A 16,680-nucleotide genomic window follows, 5' to 3' on the forward strand; every position below is an offset into this window, starting at 1 on the left:
TTTGCCTATTTTTAATGAGGTTATTTGTATTGTTGAATTCTAAGAGCTCTGGATACAGGTACCTTGTCAGATACATGATTTTCTCCCATTGTGTGGCTTGTCTTTTCACTTTCTTGATGGTGTCCTTTAAGCACAAAAGTTTTTAATTTTGATGAAGTCCAATTTGTTTGTTTGTTTCTTTTGTCACTTGTGCTTTTGGTGTACCTGAGAAACCATTGCCTAACCCAAGGTCACAGAGATTTTCTCATATGCTTTCTTCTAAGAATTCTGTAGTTTTAGCTCTGACATTTAGGTCAATGATCCATTTGGAGTTAATTTTTACATATGGTATTATGTAGGGGTCCAACTTTATTTTTTTGCACGTGGATATGTAGTTGTCCCAGTACTATTTGTTGAAAAGACTGTCCTTTCCCCTTTGAATGGTCTCGGTAGCCTTGTTGAAAATCAGTTGACCATAGGTATGTGGGTTTATATCTGAATTCTCAATTCTATTTGATTGGTCTGTTGATCTATATGTTTACCCTTACGCCAGTACCAGACTGTCTTGATTATTTTAACTTTAGGTATTTTTTCTTCTTAGCTCTAAAATGTTGTTTATTTCAAGACCCCCCAAAAAAGAAAAGGGCCTGAGTGTGATTCTTTTCCCCAGATTTTGCCGAGCCGCTGACCATGCCGGGTTACGGAGGAGCAGCTTCTGCTGCAGCCTCTGCTGGACTGGATAACCAACCTCCGGAGGAAACTGTAGCTCTCATTACCTCCATGGGATTCCATCGAAATCTGGCTCTTCAGGCGCTACGAGCAACGGTAAGCCTGGGAGACTGTATGTGAACACCTTCTTCTTGTTGGAGGTAGTTTGTGTTTTGTCAGTAGAGACTGAAACTTTCCAATGTCCTTTGATCGTTTTGAATCATGTCTGTCTCATGCCATACCCCACCACGCCCCACAAAGATTTATTTGTGTGTAGTATATATAAAGCTAAAATAAATGATTGAGGGAATCATACAGAGATTTTAAGAATAAGGAGATATTTTAAAAAGGAGGGAGATAATACACTGGGGGCAAGTTGACCCAGCTGAAAGAAACTCTGTATCATCTTAATATTTATAAGCATGAGGTCAGAGACTTGACTTGGAGCTTGCTTGTGGCCTTAGAGCAAAGAGGGATGCTTGAGATTCTGTTTTCAATAAGGCAGTTCTTTTGGAGAAATGGTGCTTTTTTGATACCAAGACCTTGGAGCAGTGTCTCTCAAAAGTCCTCATAGAGAAGTCTCCTTGGAATTCTCTGCTTTTGTTTCTCTCTACAGAGAGAGAGGGTTTTTCAGGTATTTGTGAAGTCCTGATATTATCAGGAAAGAAGGGACCAGGAAACGGGAGGGTAGACGGAACCGTTCCTTTTGCAGTGCAGATATCTGTTTAGTATTGAGGGAGGAAAGTACTTTTTTTTTTTTCACACCATAATCCATTTTTGAGTGGATATCTGCTCCTAATTCCTTCTTGCTTATCCTGACTGGTTGCCTGCTGAGGTCCCTTGCTGAGGTCACAGCGGCTCTCTCCTGGCTCTGGGCAGTGTGGCTGGAAAAATCTGTTTCCCTTTAAAATGCTTGAAATGTCTCAACCAGAGTTTGTTTATGCGGGGTACTTGCTTATGCCCCAATTATTTTACTTGCTTGACTCTTTAATTGGAGAGTCTAACTACATCTAAACAAATTCTTTAACTCACCAAGTGATACCACAAAGGGAGAAGACAGAAATGTTTTTATGATCCATTGATTTACATGGAGTTCAGTTTAAAACAATGTAACTTAACTAACCAGTGTTGTCATCATTAATCAAGGCATCAGTCTTGTCTCTACTGCAGTTCAACCACTTTGCCAACATTTAGGAGAGGAGCTCTGACACAGTACTCATGTTGGCCTCCCTCTACCCTCCATGGTTATCTGTACAAAATACAGTTGGTAGAGAAGATAGCGTGTGCGATTAGTGTGGCTTTGGAAAAGGCTGCACTGAAACAGATGCCTTTCTCTTTGGCATTTTGCCTCCCATCATTATCAGCATCAGCCCACAGAAATGCCGAGCTAAGACTGATACGGGCTTTGCAGTGCCGACCTGCTGCTGTGAGCTGTTTTCCAGCGAATCCAGTTACAGACTTGGGTTGGGAGACTTGCAGAATGTCCACGGAAAGTGTGTTTCACATGCAGGGTCAGAGCTTCTTACTCAGAGGCACTTAGGACTAATGAATTCAAGCCTCTTGTCCTATCTGCTTGACATCCTGGTTCAAATGGTCAGGATATAATGAGGCCCCGGGACTGCTTACATTGTAAAAATGTTTTGTTTTATTAGAATAGTAACCTGGAAAGAGCACTGGATTGGATCTTTAGCCACCCTGAGTTTGAGGAGGACAGTGACTTTGTGATCGAGATGGAGAATAACGCCAACGCGAACATTATTTCTGAAGCCAAGCCTGAAGGACCTAGAGTCAAGGATGGATCTGGAAGTAAGTTCTTGACTTAGGGATTGTCTGAGCAGTCGTGATTGTACATTCGGTTCGTGCCCTTCCCTCCCACTCCCGAATATTAAAACCTTTGCCATCATTTAAAAGTTAGCACAGATCCCAGCTTCTCATAAGTGGTGCACTTGGCCACTTTGCATAGGCCAGGGTGATCTGAGGAAGTCTTGGGCGGACTCAGTCATGTCACCTGGTAGTGTGTGTGCCTCAGTTTAGTGCCAGCTCTGACTCTATCATCTGAGGTGAAATTTCATCGTGGACCATGAACGTTTTTGTCCAAAAGAGAGCATTTATTTTCGTGGTGGTATTTTTGAAGAGTTGAAAAACAGTCTTATAACCTTGACCCTGTCGTTGCTCATGATCATTTTCTGAAGGGCTGTCAGGATGGCAGGAAGAGGTGCCGTAGGCCCATGGGGAGCCTTCCATCAGCGAACACATATGTCACTCTGTGCCAACTAGGGCTCTAAGCACTTTACCTAAGCACTCATTTAATCCTCACCACACCCATTTTACAGGTGAGAAAACAGAGGCATAGAAAGATGAGGTAACCTTGCCCAAGGTCACATAGCTCTTCAGAGGTGGAGCCAAGATTCAAAGTCAGAATCCATGTTCTTCAGCCCCGTGATACCCTTCTTCTCGGGCTGTGCTTGCCTACAGGGTCGGAGCCCGGCGGCCGTCACCTCCTGCGGTCAGGTCCCAGCCTGCTTGGCTCTCGGTGTTATCTCCTCTGCAGCCCCAGACCTACAGCTCACGTGCCTGCTATGGTACCACACCACCAGCCTGCTCATCCGTCCTCAACCGTCTTCTCCCTACTTCCAGGCCTTCGTTCAGGCTAATCCTTAGCTGCAAACTGCCCCTTTTTTCCCATCACAGCACACTAAAATCCTCATCGTTATTCAGAACTTGGCCATAGATTCCATTTCTCTGGACCACTTTCCCAGGTTCTTGTCGTAATTGGTCCCTCTTTACCTCACATGCTGGTAGTAATTATACCAATATTAACAATCCTTCCACTTGTGTCACGTTTCATCTTCACAGTAACCCTGTGAGGTAGGTACCGTTATTATCTCCATGCCACAGATGGAGAAACTGAGGCAGAGAAGGCAAAGTAACTTGACAAGGTCACTGTGCTGGTGAGAAGTAGAACCGGAATTCCAACCCAAGCAGCCTACCTGCAGAGCCCGTGCCTGCAGCCACTGTAACATAGTGTTTGTTCTGTTATTAGAGGTATCAGATTCATCTTGAGATAAAATTAGTTGGGTAAATACCTGTGTCTCCCAGCTGACTGGGAGCTCATGGAGGACAGAGGCTATTTTACTTTTATAAAGCTTGTGGTGTCCAGTGCCTAAAAAGTATCAAGTAAATAATAATTGGATTTAATTAAATTTACCATAACAGCATTTGCTCCTATGATCGTATGGCTGTAGCTCTACTCATTAATGGTCTTACCAGACCTAACACATATGTATTGATATAGCGCTAGAGACAGAGAGGGGGAGGGAAACTTTCTTCTTCTTTTATAGAAACTAGGAATTTCTTCACTGAAGTTGTTTTAATCCAACTAGACTGGAAAAGGATGAGCTGTAGTTCTCCCGACTTCCACATTCATCTAAAGGGTCTTGTATTACTTTTTGGAAATCATTGGCTTGCTTGAAACATTAAAAGCTGTTATGGACAAGCATTATTCAATAATTCACAAGCAGGACTTATTATGTGTTACATGTCCATCGGTTCACTCCTTCCTTGATTTTCAGTAATGGACTCTTCTTTAGGGAAGGTGAGTTCTTGCAGAAAGAATAAACCACAAGATGGGGCCGCTGTAGAGCTGCCAAGGTATTTGGCTGCAGAGGGAAGGAGAGTCTGATCGTTAGGGTTTCCTGTCTTCTGATGGAGCTTGGAGGGACCAACCATTCTCTCAGAGATGGTCATTAATTATACAGAACAGCCACATCCTCTTCTCGGGCTTACTGAACTCAGAGTGACCTGCACGTATTCCTGGTTTTTGAGTTGCATCCTTGAGTAGGATGTCATGATGATGTTTTTGAGCACCCTTGAATTTAAAGGCACTCTGGGCCAAACTCTATGGCTTTACTCCTCATTGCTCCCAAATTTTGGCACTTATGGGTGAGGGTGGGGAAGGAGACAGTGATGCACTATGAGAAATCACATATGGGATATGCAGAATCTAAGGGCAGCAGGAGGTGAAAAATTTAATTATAAAAAAAGCATAAACCACCCTAACTCACCAAATGCATTCTGCACTGGATTTTATAGAAGAACAGACGTTTTTAAAGTAACTTTTCCATCAGTGTGTCTGGCCCATGGGAGGTGATCAGCAAGTGAATGATTGAATGAAGAATTAAATGAATGCCAGGTGGTAGTGGTCACAGGGATAGTTTTTTTAATTACCTCTACTAAGTACCATTTGGAGGAATTAGCAGTGTACTGTTGCATTCTATTCTATTCCCTTTTCACAGGAAAGGGAAAAGATGATTTCTTGTACTTTGCTGCATTAGCACCTGAACTCATATGTCACTTTTTTTCCTTTTACAAAAATTAACATTTATGTTGTTTCTTTTTCTTATAATTAAAAGGATGTATAATAATTTTAGCAACTGGAGAAAATACAGATATAGGAAAAGAGGAAAACAAAAATTACAATCCTGCTACCCGGTCATAACCCAGTCACTGTTAAATGTTTTGTGTATATTCTTTAGACCTTTCTTTGCAAATATATAAAAATGAATATAAAAATGTATATAAGAATATAGCATTCTATTCTATACATGCTATTTAAAAAAATTTGAAGTATAGTTGATTTACAATATTATATTAGTTTCAGGTGTACAACATAGTGATTCAATATTTTTATAGCTGACACTCCACTTATAGTTATTACAAAATAATGACTATATTTCCCTATTCTGTACAAGATATCCTTGTGGCGTACCTGCTTTACACTATACGTGCTATTTTATAGTCTGCTCTTTCGTAACTGTGGGTGTACTTTATGTAAATCTAGGCCATTGAACATATATTAATATTCCATTGTACCATAATATATATACCTAATCTTAGGCTAGTTGTTGCTTAAATAAAAGACGATTTCAGAAAGAGTTTTAAATAATGGGGTTATTTGCACATTTGGAAGGTGATAGCAGTGATTTTTAAATAACACATTTCTTAAAGGATGAATGCAGTTCACAGAAGTACAACAAATGCCTCTTTCAATCTCTATCCAGGCAACAAACATTTGTTCAGCTTTTCAGTTTCTTTCATTTCTTCCCTCCTCCACCCCCTCCCTTCCTTTTTTCTCTATTAAAAGTAATGCTGTAATGAACATTCTTGAGCTCTCCCTTATTATTTCTTTAGGGTAAGTTTCTGGAAGTGAAGTTTTGGGGTCAAAACTGCGTATTTTTGAGATGTGAATATAGATGATCCCATCACCAACCTCCCCACCCCCTGCCCCGCCCAAAACACAGCCCTGCGCTCCTGGTTCCCTGTCCTTCCCAACAGTGCTGTTGGCCGAGCACTCTTCATGTGTTTTATATCTTTATTGCCTAGTTGTTTTTCTTGTGTTAACTGCGTCCTCATTTCCTTTGCCCATTTTCCCATTTTTATTGAGGTTTTTAGATTTTTTTTTATTGATTTGTGTGAGAGTTTCAAATACTGTAAATTAGTTTGGGAATACCTCGTAGCTTTACAATATTGAGTTTTTCTGGCCAGAAACATGTTACCCTTTTCCTTTGCTTTGTATCCCCCTTCTCCCACTCCTGCAGAGCTATACGGTTTTCTCTATAAACATCTGCCTTTTTGGTTTAGTTCTCAGAATTACATTTTCTGTGTTACTTATGAATAACATTTTTCCCCATTATATTTTCTCAGTTGTTCCTGCTGAATTTTGGAAAGTGCCTGGTCTTGTAATTGGCCATTCTCCAGGGATTTGATTAGAATTACATTAAATTACATTAAATTCATAGGTTCCACTCCGGGGGGTGCGTATTCTGTGTAGGTGAGTTGTTTGCATTCCCCAAACATTGTTTTTTACCTTTATTTTGGTTGGTGAATTGGCTTGGACATTTGACTTGGGGGTAATGAGGACAATTTAAAGGTTTAGGTGATTTCTATTTAGGAGCAAAATGGAGAGCCAAAACAGACAAACCAAGTAAAACCAACAACAGGGTTTTCAGGGTTCTTTTGTAAGTAGCAGGATTGCTGAGCCAAACTTGTCTAAGCAAAAAAGGGTGTCTTGTAATATAAAAGCTGGAAAGTCCCAGGAAGACTTGACTCTGGGCATGCCCTTGACTGCAGGACTCAAGCCCTTTTATATGAGTATATCTCTTGCCTCTGGGGTTGGTTCCAGCCTCAGGCTCTCCGTCATGGCCACAAGATGGCTGCCAGTGCCTCCTACTATTGTATCTTTCCAGCAGAAAGAGTCATGTCCCAGAGTTCTCAGCAGATGTTCTGGGAATGTGAGAGTCTGTCGTGTACCCTCCCCTGTTGTCATGTCTGAGCCGAGAAGGGAAGGGTTGGTCTCTTCAAAGCACTGGTTTGAGTGTGGGCCTAGACCATCAGAATCAGGGTCACCTGAGAACTTGCTGGAGATGCAGATTCTTGGACCTCACCCAGGCCTACTGAATTAGGCCCTCCAGGGGCGGGCTTAGCGAGGTGTGGTTTAACAGACCCTCCAGGTGGTTCTAATTCAACTTAAATTTGAGAACCACCATTTTAAACCGCAAGATTAGTTTACTCTTACTTTAAGATGGAGGATCGTGGCCGCTACTTTAAGATGGAGGATCGTGGCCGCTGGGAGATCACTCCAGCAGGTTAACGCTGAAAATAATGACAAGGTAGGTGTTTGAATTGGAAAAACAGTGACTGGGATTAAAGAAGCACTTGTATCAAATTCTTCCTTTAGGGAATATGTAATTAAAAATTACTATTGCCATCTTTTTGAATGAGGAAGTAATGTCATTGCATGAAACTCTTCCATTTAAATGTTATGTACTTTGATTAAAAGGATTTGTGCCATTAACACTTGGTGAAAGAGTAGCTGTCCTTTATCGAATGTCTACTAAGTGCCAGGCATTTCCTCCACCGCTTTTCCCTGGCTCCTTACAGCAAGGTATTCGGATGAGAAAGTGGTAGCTGACAAGGTTACGGACTTGCTTATGGTAGGACCACCTTGTAATTCAGGTCTGCCTGATTTTGAGGACTGCATTTTCTCCTTTGCCCCCTACTGAGTCATCCTATTTCAAGTTTTCTAAATTGGAATGGAGGCAGGAGCCTGTTTTTCAGAAGGCTCTGTTTATTGTCATGTCCTACCTGTTTTAAGAGCTGCACTTAACTTTCTGTTGAGTTTTTAAAATTTTTAAGAAGTGGGAAATCAAGTCATCAGTCTGACCTATCTGGGCTTCTGCCATTTGCAAAATCATTTCTGTTTCTGTGTTGCACTTAATGAGCGTTTAATTTTTTTTTTTTTAAAAGAACTCACTGATTGCCAACGTAATTAAAATGTGATTAGTCTGTGATTACTCAGAACCTGCTCTGGCCCCTTCAGTCATATTGCTGTCATGGTGCAGACGTCTCCTTGCTGCAGTTGAGGATTTTCCAGCAAGGGGAGCAGAGAGACATTTCATTTACATAGTGGTGGGGCTCCCTGAGGAATGCATTCAGAATAGGATCTGGAGAGCAGAGGCACAGGGCCCAGGGAAGCCAAGCCCCAGTGGTCTGTTCGAAAGCAGTACACACTTACTTAATACATCTGGGCTCTCATTCTTTTTTTAAAAAATTTATTTATTTATGGCTGTGTTGGGTCTTCATTGCTGCCTGCGGGCTTTCTCTAGTGGTGAGCGGGGGCTACTCTTCCTTGTGGTGCATGGGCTTCTCATTGCGGTGGCTTCTCTTGCTGCGGAGCACAGGCTCCAGGCATGTGGGCTTCAGTAGTTGTGGCACGTGGGCTTCAGTTGTGGCTTGCGGGCTTCAGTTGTGGCTTGCGGGTTCTAGAGCACAGGCTCAGTAGTCGTGGCGCACGGGCTTAGTTGCTCCGCGGCATGTGGGGTCTTCCTGGACCAGGGCTCGAACCCGTGTCCCCTGCGTTGGCAGGTGGATTCTTAACCACTGCGCCACCCTGGAAGTCCTAGGGCTCTCATTCTGATCCCCCATGTCAGCACCTGTGCTTTTCAGTGGTGCTCTTAGAAGTTAAGAGGAAGCCACTCTGGAGTAAACTAATTTACACTGAAGTATAGATGACTGAGAACTATTAAGCTTAGGGAGAAGTGTTTGATATCTGTTGTTCTAGGCAGTACACAAATGAGAAGTCCAGGTGGATTGGTAATTTCGAGCTGGCTGGGCGGGGGGGGGGGGGGGGGGAGGCAATTTGTAGAACCTTTAAGATTCTGTCCATGTTATCAGCTGCCTTAAGCTGTTACTGATTTACCCGTATCGTCCTTGTTCTCTTTTTGGGAATTGAATAGTCTTCTAAAAGTTCCAAATCCACCCCCAATCCCCACCACACACACGGGTCTTTTCTCAGAGCAGGAATGAGGGAAATCAAGCTGTTGGGGGTGGAGACTATTTGATATAGGGTGTTTGTGAGTCAAATGCTGGTCAATTGGGGATGACGTTTTCCCTTCTCTTGTTAGGGGTGGGTTATGAAACACATTATTCAAGTTAGGAAGATTCAGTTGGAAAACTCAGTTTTGGTGTCTCACCAGAAGGCTGCAGAGCCCTGGGGTCTTGGTGGTGGTTTTGAGGAGTCTTTTGGTGTTTCTGTATTCTGAGCACTCTGTAGATTGACTAAATAACGTGTCATGGCCTTACGATAACCACTGCTTTTCAAGTGGATGTAGATGCTATAATGGTTTATAAAATATAAATTAATTAAACTGCACTCCTGAATCTAGAGTTTGCTTTCGGTCATGATGTGTGGTTGAACTATAGTTTTCAAAAAGGTAAATGATGACTGTCACGTACATAAAAACTGAACACATACTACAGATTTTCTTTGACTCATTAATTAGGGAACCAGTTAGTTGTTATTACTGGTTCAAAAGCATCTGAAAAGCTATTTAAAAGATATCTAAAGATAATTTGATGGCTGAGTTAGATATAAAACTAGTGTCTATCAGGATCATAACTCCTTGAAGTTACAGGTGCTGACAGAAGAAAGATGCACAGCCTGAAAGTTTCAAGTGAAGTTTTCTGCGGGGACCTTACTGAGGACTGTAGCTCTGAAGAACTGCTCTGAAGAGGTAGAGAAGGAGCCAGGATATATAGGAGTTTTTTGCTGGAAGAAAAACATGCAGTCGAGCATTAAAAGATTACTTTAATCACAAAGAAAAGACATCTCAAGTTAATGATTTTAGTACTTTCCTATGTAGGGGAAGATGCAAGAGTCTGGGCTCATTGAAATTATTCCTTAGATATGCATCTTAACTGTCTATCTAAGGCTATTATCCAGAGCACAGAAAGTTTGCTGTTCTTCTCCATCCTGATTTCCCCTCAGGGTGCACCGTGGTGGCGTAGCTGCAGGGGCTGATGCAGGCTTGATCTGTGTAGAGCTGGAATGGCAGACAGCGTTCCCTTCCACAGCACCCTCTCTCGGTCATAAATTCGACCAAGGTTTGGAGGGCATTTGGTGACCAATTTGTCCCACGGTATTAGGAAATCTCATGCGTAGGTCAGACGAGGATTTCGTTGATAGGCCATTCAACATGCTATTTTTGGATCAGGCCCTGTTGATAACCTAAAATTCTCTGGATCATCTGTCTTACTAGTTTATTACGATCCAGGAAATGTTTTCCCTTATCGCTTCTTTCCATATCTAGAGTTGTACTAGTACAGTTATTCTATATAGAGTTATATATGTGATCAGTTGCCTCAAGATGTTTAGCCACCATTAATTTTGTCAGAGGCCTGTTTACACGTCAGGTAATGCAAGAGACAACAATCTTTTTTTTTTAATAAAAAAATTTTTTTATTTTTGGCTGCATTGGGTTTTTGTTGCTGCACGCGGGCTTTTCTCTAGCTGCAGCGAGCGGGGGCTACTCTTCGTTGTGGTTAGTGGGCTTCTCATTGGGTGGCTTCTCTTGTTGCAGAGCATGGGCTCTAGGTGCACGGGCTTCAGTAGTTGTGGCACTCGGGCTCAGTAGTTGTTGGCTCGCGGGCTCTAGAGCGCAGGCTCAGTAGTTGTGGCGCACAGGCTTAGTTGCACCGCGGCATGTGGGATCTTCCCGGACCAGGGCTCGAACCCTTGTCCCCTGCACTGGCAGGCGGATTCTCAACCACTCTGCCACCAGGGAAGTCCCAAGACAACAATCTTGTGAAATATAATGTCCGTAATATAGCTAGTAACATTAATAAGGTCATAGTACAGCAGAGAGATACAAAAAACATAAACAGTTTGAAACAACAAAGAGAGAACAAATTAAAACAATGATTAGTATAACTAGTTGTAATCTGGATTGCAGTAAGCCATCAAGTCCAGAGGGGAGCCAGTTGGAGAAGCCAAATCCTGGGGGGATCAGGTAGAGAGAAAAAGGTAATGTTTCATCTTTGTTTACAAAGGTAAACTTTATCAACATGTTGTATATCATAGTTAGCATAAGAGGAAAGTTTTTCTGGAAAAGAAAGATTAAAAGCCACTAATATTTCAGACAAAAAGGCATAAAATTATAAATTATATTTATCATTCAGTTCCATGTGATTAATTCCTGTTGATCTAGATGAAGCCATCAGGTTTTCTATTAGTTTCGTAATTTCTTACCCAGTTTGGTAGTATGATCTAAAAGTCATCAGAAACTTATATTTGTCAAAAAGTCCTTTTTATGGATCTTCTTGAAGATCTTCATTTTGTAAAAGCATCAGAGTAAAACAGTTATAACAGGGAAGAGCCAAACCTGACTACATGTTGGATCTGTTTCTTTTACCTTAACCTTTGCTTTCCGCTGCTTTTGTTCACTAAAAGGATACTGTCTGTACATAATGGCCTGCCTCGGGGAACCCTGCCCCCTGCCTGAATGTTAAACCAAAGTGCCTTTGTTCAGGCAAACATCCGGACCCTCTCCACCTGTGGATGGCTACAAGAAAGAAGAAATGAACACATCCCCTCCCCGAGGCTGGCCATTCCAGGTGATATTTGCAAAACTTATGGCCTTTTTACTTTACTTCCTCATCTCTTCCCCCTCTCTGTGCATCCAAACCCCGATAAGATGGTTATTTTGAGATTTCGGTCAAAATATTTAGTCAAAATATTTAAAATATTGAGACTTCAGCCATCTTCTCGGTCTGCCAGCTTTCCGAATAAAGTCGTATTCCTTGCCTCAGCACCTTGTCTCCAATTTATTGGCCTGTTGTGCAGCGGGCAGAGCGAGCTTGGACTCGGTAACAAGTTTGGCTTGGCCAGCCGGGCCCGGTCAGGAACACTGGGACAAGGCCCTGGCTGCTGCCAGGACCATTTGTCCTGAGGGTCTTCCCTTCAAAATTCCCTGAAGCGGCACCAGCTACCCCAGCGCTTGGCAGTTGAAGCAAGGAACCGACCAACTTCCGCAAGTCCACAGACTCGATTTTGTAGAGATTGGTAAGTCTACCCAGTTTGGTAACTGGTTCGTTGGTTGTGGTCTTGATCTTGTTTTGGTTTTGTGTATCCTTTTGTGTCGCGAGTTGGGGAACTCGAGTCTGTAGGGTAAGTCGCTCCGGTGTGCACACCCGGAACATATTCCCCTCTCAGTTTGGGCTTTTCCTTTACGGGATAAGCCAGTTTGTTTGATTGGGGTACCCTGTTGGAGGGGGGACTTGTTGTCAGACTCTACCTGATTTGGGACCGGTTCGGTAGGGAACTAGTTCGTTGGTTTTGTAGGGTAAGTCTACCTGATTTGGGAACTAATTTGTTGGTTTTGTAGGGTATGTCTATCTGATTCGGGAACCGTTGGTTTTGGTCTTGGTTTTGCGTGCATCGATGCTAGAATTTGTTTGGGCCTTTTGTGTTGGAATTTGTTTGCGTCTTTAGTGTTTTGGTGTTATCAAACTTACAAAAAATAGGAAATACTCCATCCATCCCGAAGGAGAGCCCTTTGGAGCGTATATTAGATAAATGGGCTAAACATAGCCGGGAGCCTCTGACTAAGAAAGACATGATGTACCATTGTAATAGGATGTGGACCCAATATGTAAGATCAGAAGAGCGATGGCCCCTGAATGGCTCACTCAATTATTACAGGATCTCGCAGTTAGAAGTGTTTTGCAAAAGAGCATGCTGTACCGGCAGTTGTTCCAACTGCCCACCCCGCATGCCACCATGATATTCACTGCCTCCTGTTTCCCCTACCCGTGGGTATCTAATAGAAGTTTCTTTGTTAACCCTTGGAGCACAGGAGCCTGATTTAATATCACCAGCTAAGACTCCACAGGGCACCCAATTCGGACTGGGAGCCGCTTCCGCAGCAGGGCAGTTTCCCTTGCGGTGACATCCTGTAAGAGGCCAGAGGGACTCCCTTGGACTTGAGGCGTCAGATTCTAATTTCCCCACAGGAGCCGCAGGTAACTTTGACAGTGGGGAACAAGTTGATTGACTACCTTCCCTATTTATCTTAAGAGGATTGTAAATATTAAATAAAGGGGAAACAAAGTCATCCTAGGAAAAATTTGCCTGTGTCTTTGAGATGCAAATGTCCTGTCTGATCTTCTCAGGAACCCTCATTTCTGCCATCTTTTTAAAATGCAAACTTTGAAAAGCGGGTAAAGTAATTTAGAAATTGACTTGTCAAGGCTAAATAAAAAACCTAAGTGTATTTTCTATAAAAATTCAGCCATCTAGACAAGTTAGCTTGATTTGTTCCATCTGCCAGAAACCCAATTTTAATCCAACCTCTTTTTGTAAACTGATGGGTTTTACATTGTTGTACCTGACTCAGGGCTGAAATTTTGAAATGAGAACTGTGATGTCTCTGTGTGCTTGTGTCCTTGTATGTGTCTTTGTCTTCGGATAACATTGCTGAGGTTGACTTGTGGATGAGCTCTATTTAATTGGCGTAAAGAAAAGTAAGCGCTTACAAACCAAACAATTCTAAATACAAGAAAAATTAAGCTAAATGAGTTTCAGATTCACGTGAACTGAGACATATTCAGTATTAATGTTTGTTGATCTAATTAATACAGACATGTCATTAGAGTCATCAGGTATAATACTTTTATTGTGCCTAGGTTTAATATAAGCTAAATAAAATCTTGTTATATCTGTTGCAAATTTGTCATCAAGGAAAGTAACTTGATGTGAAGAAACTTTTAAGAAAATGCAAATGAGATAAGAGCTTTAGGTGAACTTCAAAAAATAATTATCTTTTGGGAATGTCTATCTAAAATTAATCTCTCCAGATATTAGACAACTTGAAAGTTAGAATTGTGCTAAAATGAGTTAAGTGATGGAAGGTTTGGAAAGCGGACCCCAAGAAAAGAGTTTTGTTCATGGTCAGGATTGACTAAGTTTAAAATAAGTTTGAGTAAATAAATTTTAACAGTAAGCTGTTGCAAAACTTGAATGTGGCTTTTCTCTTTGTTAAGAAGACAAGGTTTCTTAGGATTTTGAACTGCCTTTGCTAACAGATTTTAAGTTTCTCTACCTTTTAAGTGATCCGTTCTATATTTGCCTTTGAAATCTTTTATTGTTACTTAGGTTAAGTGAATAACTATTGTTTCACAGTGACCTGTGATCCTATCTGTTTTAAACCCTTTTGACATTTTTTTGACAAAACTTCCCAAATCAAATTATGAAGCTCCTTTGACCTCTAGCTAACTTTGGTATGCTTCAAAGGGCCCCTGAAACATCCCAAAGAGAGATATTAACTAATTAGGTTCACTTGGTATGTTGAATTACGCGGGAAGTGTTGTCAGATAAGTAATAAATCTTCTTGGGTTATATTGTATGGCAAATGATACAGGTATTCTAGAGATTATATGGAGTTCCTAAAATTTGGTATGTCCTGGTAAAATGTTATCAGTCATAATTCTAGTTATTATCTGAAAGTGTTCCATGTCACAGCAGTAACCAAGTTGCTTTGTCAATTGCACTGTAATCAGATTTAAACGTGCCTTCTTAAGTCTTTGGTCATTATAGACAGTTATGGTTTCACTCTGACGCCTTTGCAAAAATGCTTCCTCTTCAAGAAGATTTATAGAAAGGAGCTTTGGATAAATACAAGTTTCTGACTTTCAGACCATCGTGGTGAACTGGGTAGGAAATCGAAGAGTTCTAATGGGAAACCTGATGGCTTCATAAAGCTGTTAACAAGAAGGATTTAGTTACATAAGGCTGAGTAAACTGGTGAATAGGGTTATAATTTTTATGATTTCTGTCTGAAAAATGGTTTAAATCTGTGTTTTCCAGGTATAAGAAAACCTTCCCCTTAAACTAATTATGACTTGCAGTAATTTGGTAAATTATACCTTTGTAAGCCAATTGTTTGTAAGCCAATTGTTTGTGCTTTGTGTCTCCCTGCTGCGCTCTGTCTTTGTCAGTGTTACTAGCGGCATTACTTATATCCCATCTATTTTATAAGATTGTTGTCTCTTAAAGTACCCAGTGCGTAACCAGGCCTCCAACAAAACTTCTATGGCTAAACGTCTTGAGGAAATAGGTCACATTTATAACATAAAATAATTGTAATAGTGTGATTCTAGGTATGGGAAGAAGCAACAAGGGAAAATGTCTCCTGGATCATAATTAGATAGAGGATCCAGAGAATCTTTAATTATCAATAGGGCCTAATCCGGAAACTAGCACCTGGAGTGGCATATCAAGAATTTTCACCTGATCTGGGATGAGCCTCCCAGCGCCGTGGGACAAATTTGATCATGAAATGTCTCCCAGTATTGGTCAAAATCCTGACCAAGAGGAGAGGATCTGAGAAATGAAATATTTCCTGCCACATCAGTCATTAGTGATTGCAGCCCTCCAATGTGAGCCGTGGGCTCTGAGGAAACTCAGGGTATGAAAATACAGGATACAGGCCCCAGATAGCTGAGGTGCATATCAGGGGAGTGATTTCAGTGCATTTTCCCATACATAGAAAAGGGCTAAATTCCTTAACTTGAGATGGTGCCTCCTGGGATTGAAGCCCTCAAAATTCCCGCTGAATAGATCATAACTCTCAACTTTTAGGTTGTGAATACTTTTTTAAGACTACAGGAGTAAAGGAGACACTTTCCAGAGAGGAACAAAAGAAACAACGTTTGGAACACTGGCACTGATGGTGAACACTCCCAGGAAGATCCATCTGACTTTGTCACCTGTTTTTCTACAAGATTGTGGAATGGACATTGACAGTGGGGAATTGTAACAGGGAAGAGCCAAACCTGATTACATGTTGCATCTGTTCCTTTTTTTTTTTTTTTTTGCGGTACGTGGGCGTCTCACTGCTGTGGCCTCTCCCCCTGCGGAGCACAGGCTCCAGACGCGCAGGCTCAGTGACCCAGCCGCTCCGCGATCTTCCCAGACTGGGGCGCGAACCCGTGTCCCCTGCATTGGCAGGCAGGCTCTCAACCACTGCACCACCAGGGAAGCCCGGATCTGTTTCTTTTACTTTAACCTTTGCTTTCCGACGCTTTTGTTCACTAAAGGGATACTGTCTATATACATAATGGCCTGCCTTGGGGAACCTTGCCCCTCTGCCTGAATGTTAAACTAAAGTGCCTTTGTTCAGGCAAACATCCGGACCCTCTCCACCTGTGGATGGCTACAAGAAAGAAGAAATGAACACATCCCCTCCCCAGGCTGGCCATTCCAGGTGATATTTGCAAAACTTACGGCCTTTTTACTTTTCTTCCTCATCTCCTCCCCATCTCTGTGCTATAAAAGAAACTGGCATCCAAACCCTGATAAGATGGTTATTTTGAGACTTTAGTCTGCCATCTTCTCGGTCTGCGGGCTTTCTGAATAAAGTCGTATTCCTTGCCTCAGCACCCTGTTTCTGACTTACTGGCCTGTCGTGCAGTGAGCAGAGCGAGCTTGGACTCGGTAGCACAATGACAAAAGACTTAAAATGGCATGGTTAAACATATTATAATGCAACTGGTAAGAAACTTGGTTATTTCTAGGACAAACAGCATCTTAAGATAATAACCAGAATTATGACTGGTAACATTATACCAGGATATACCAGATTTTTAGGAATTCCATAT

General features: G+C 41.8%; 1 protein-coding gene across 3 annotated transcripts in view; it reads left to right on the forward strand.

The window, feature by feature from the left end:
- The window catches only part of USP13 (ubiquitin specific peptidase 13), a 121,605-nt gene that overhangs the window by 91,819 nt on the left and 13,106 nt on the right, over positions 1-16,680 (forward strand). Inside the window, exons 18-21 of one of the 3 annotated variants that reach the window (XR_010943574.1) lie at positions 650-804; positions 2,340-2,493; positions 3,163-7,355; positions 11,553-16,458. Coding sequence is in view for 2 of the 3 variants with exons in the window: in XM_067738127.1 (XP_067594228.1) it covers positions 650-804; positions 2,340-2,493; positions 11,553-11,605 (362 nt within the window). In the remaining variant the exon portion in view is untranslated. Of the gene's footprint in view, positions 1-649; positions 805-2,339; positions 2,494-3,162; positions 7,356-11,552; positions 16,459-16,680 lie in introns of those variants that run through there. The other 2 variants (XM_067738127.1, XM_067738126.1) reach the window with 2 other exon arrangements.

This window comes from Pseudorca crassidens, chromosome 5 (assembly GCF_039906515.1).
Source record: "Pseudorca crassidens isolate mPseCra1 chromosome 5, mPseCra1.hap1, whole genome shotgun sequence".
Lineage (NCBI taxonomy): Eukaryota > Metazoa > Chordata > Mammalia > Artiodactyla > Delphinidae > Pseudorca > Pseudorca crassidens.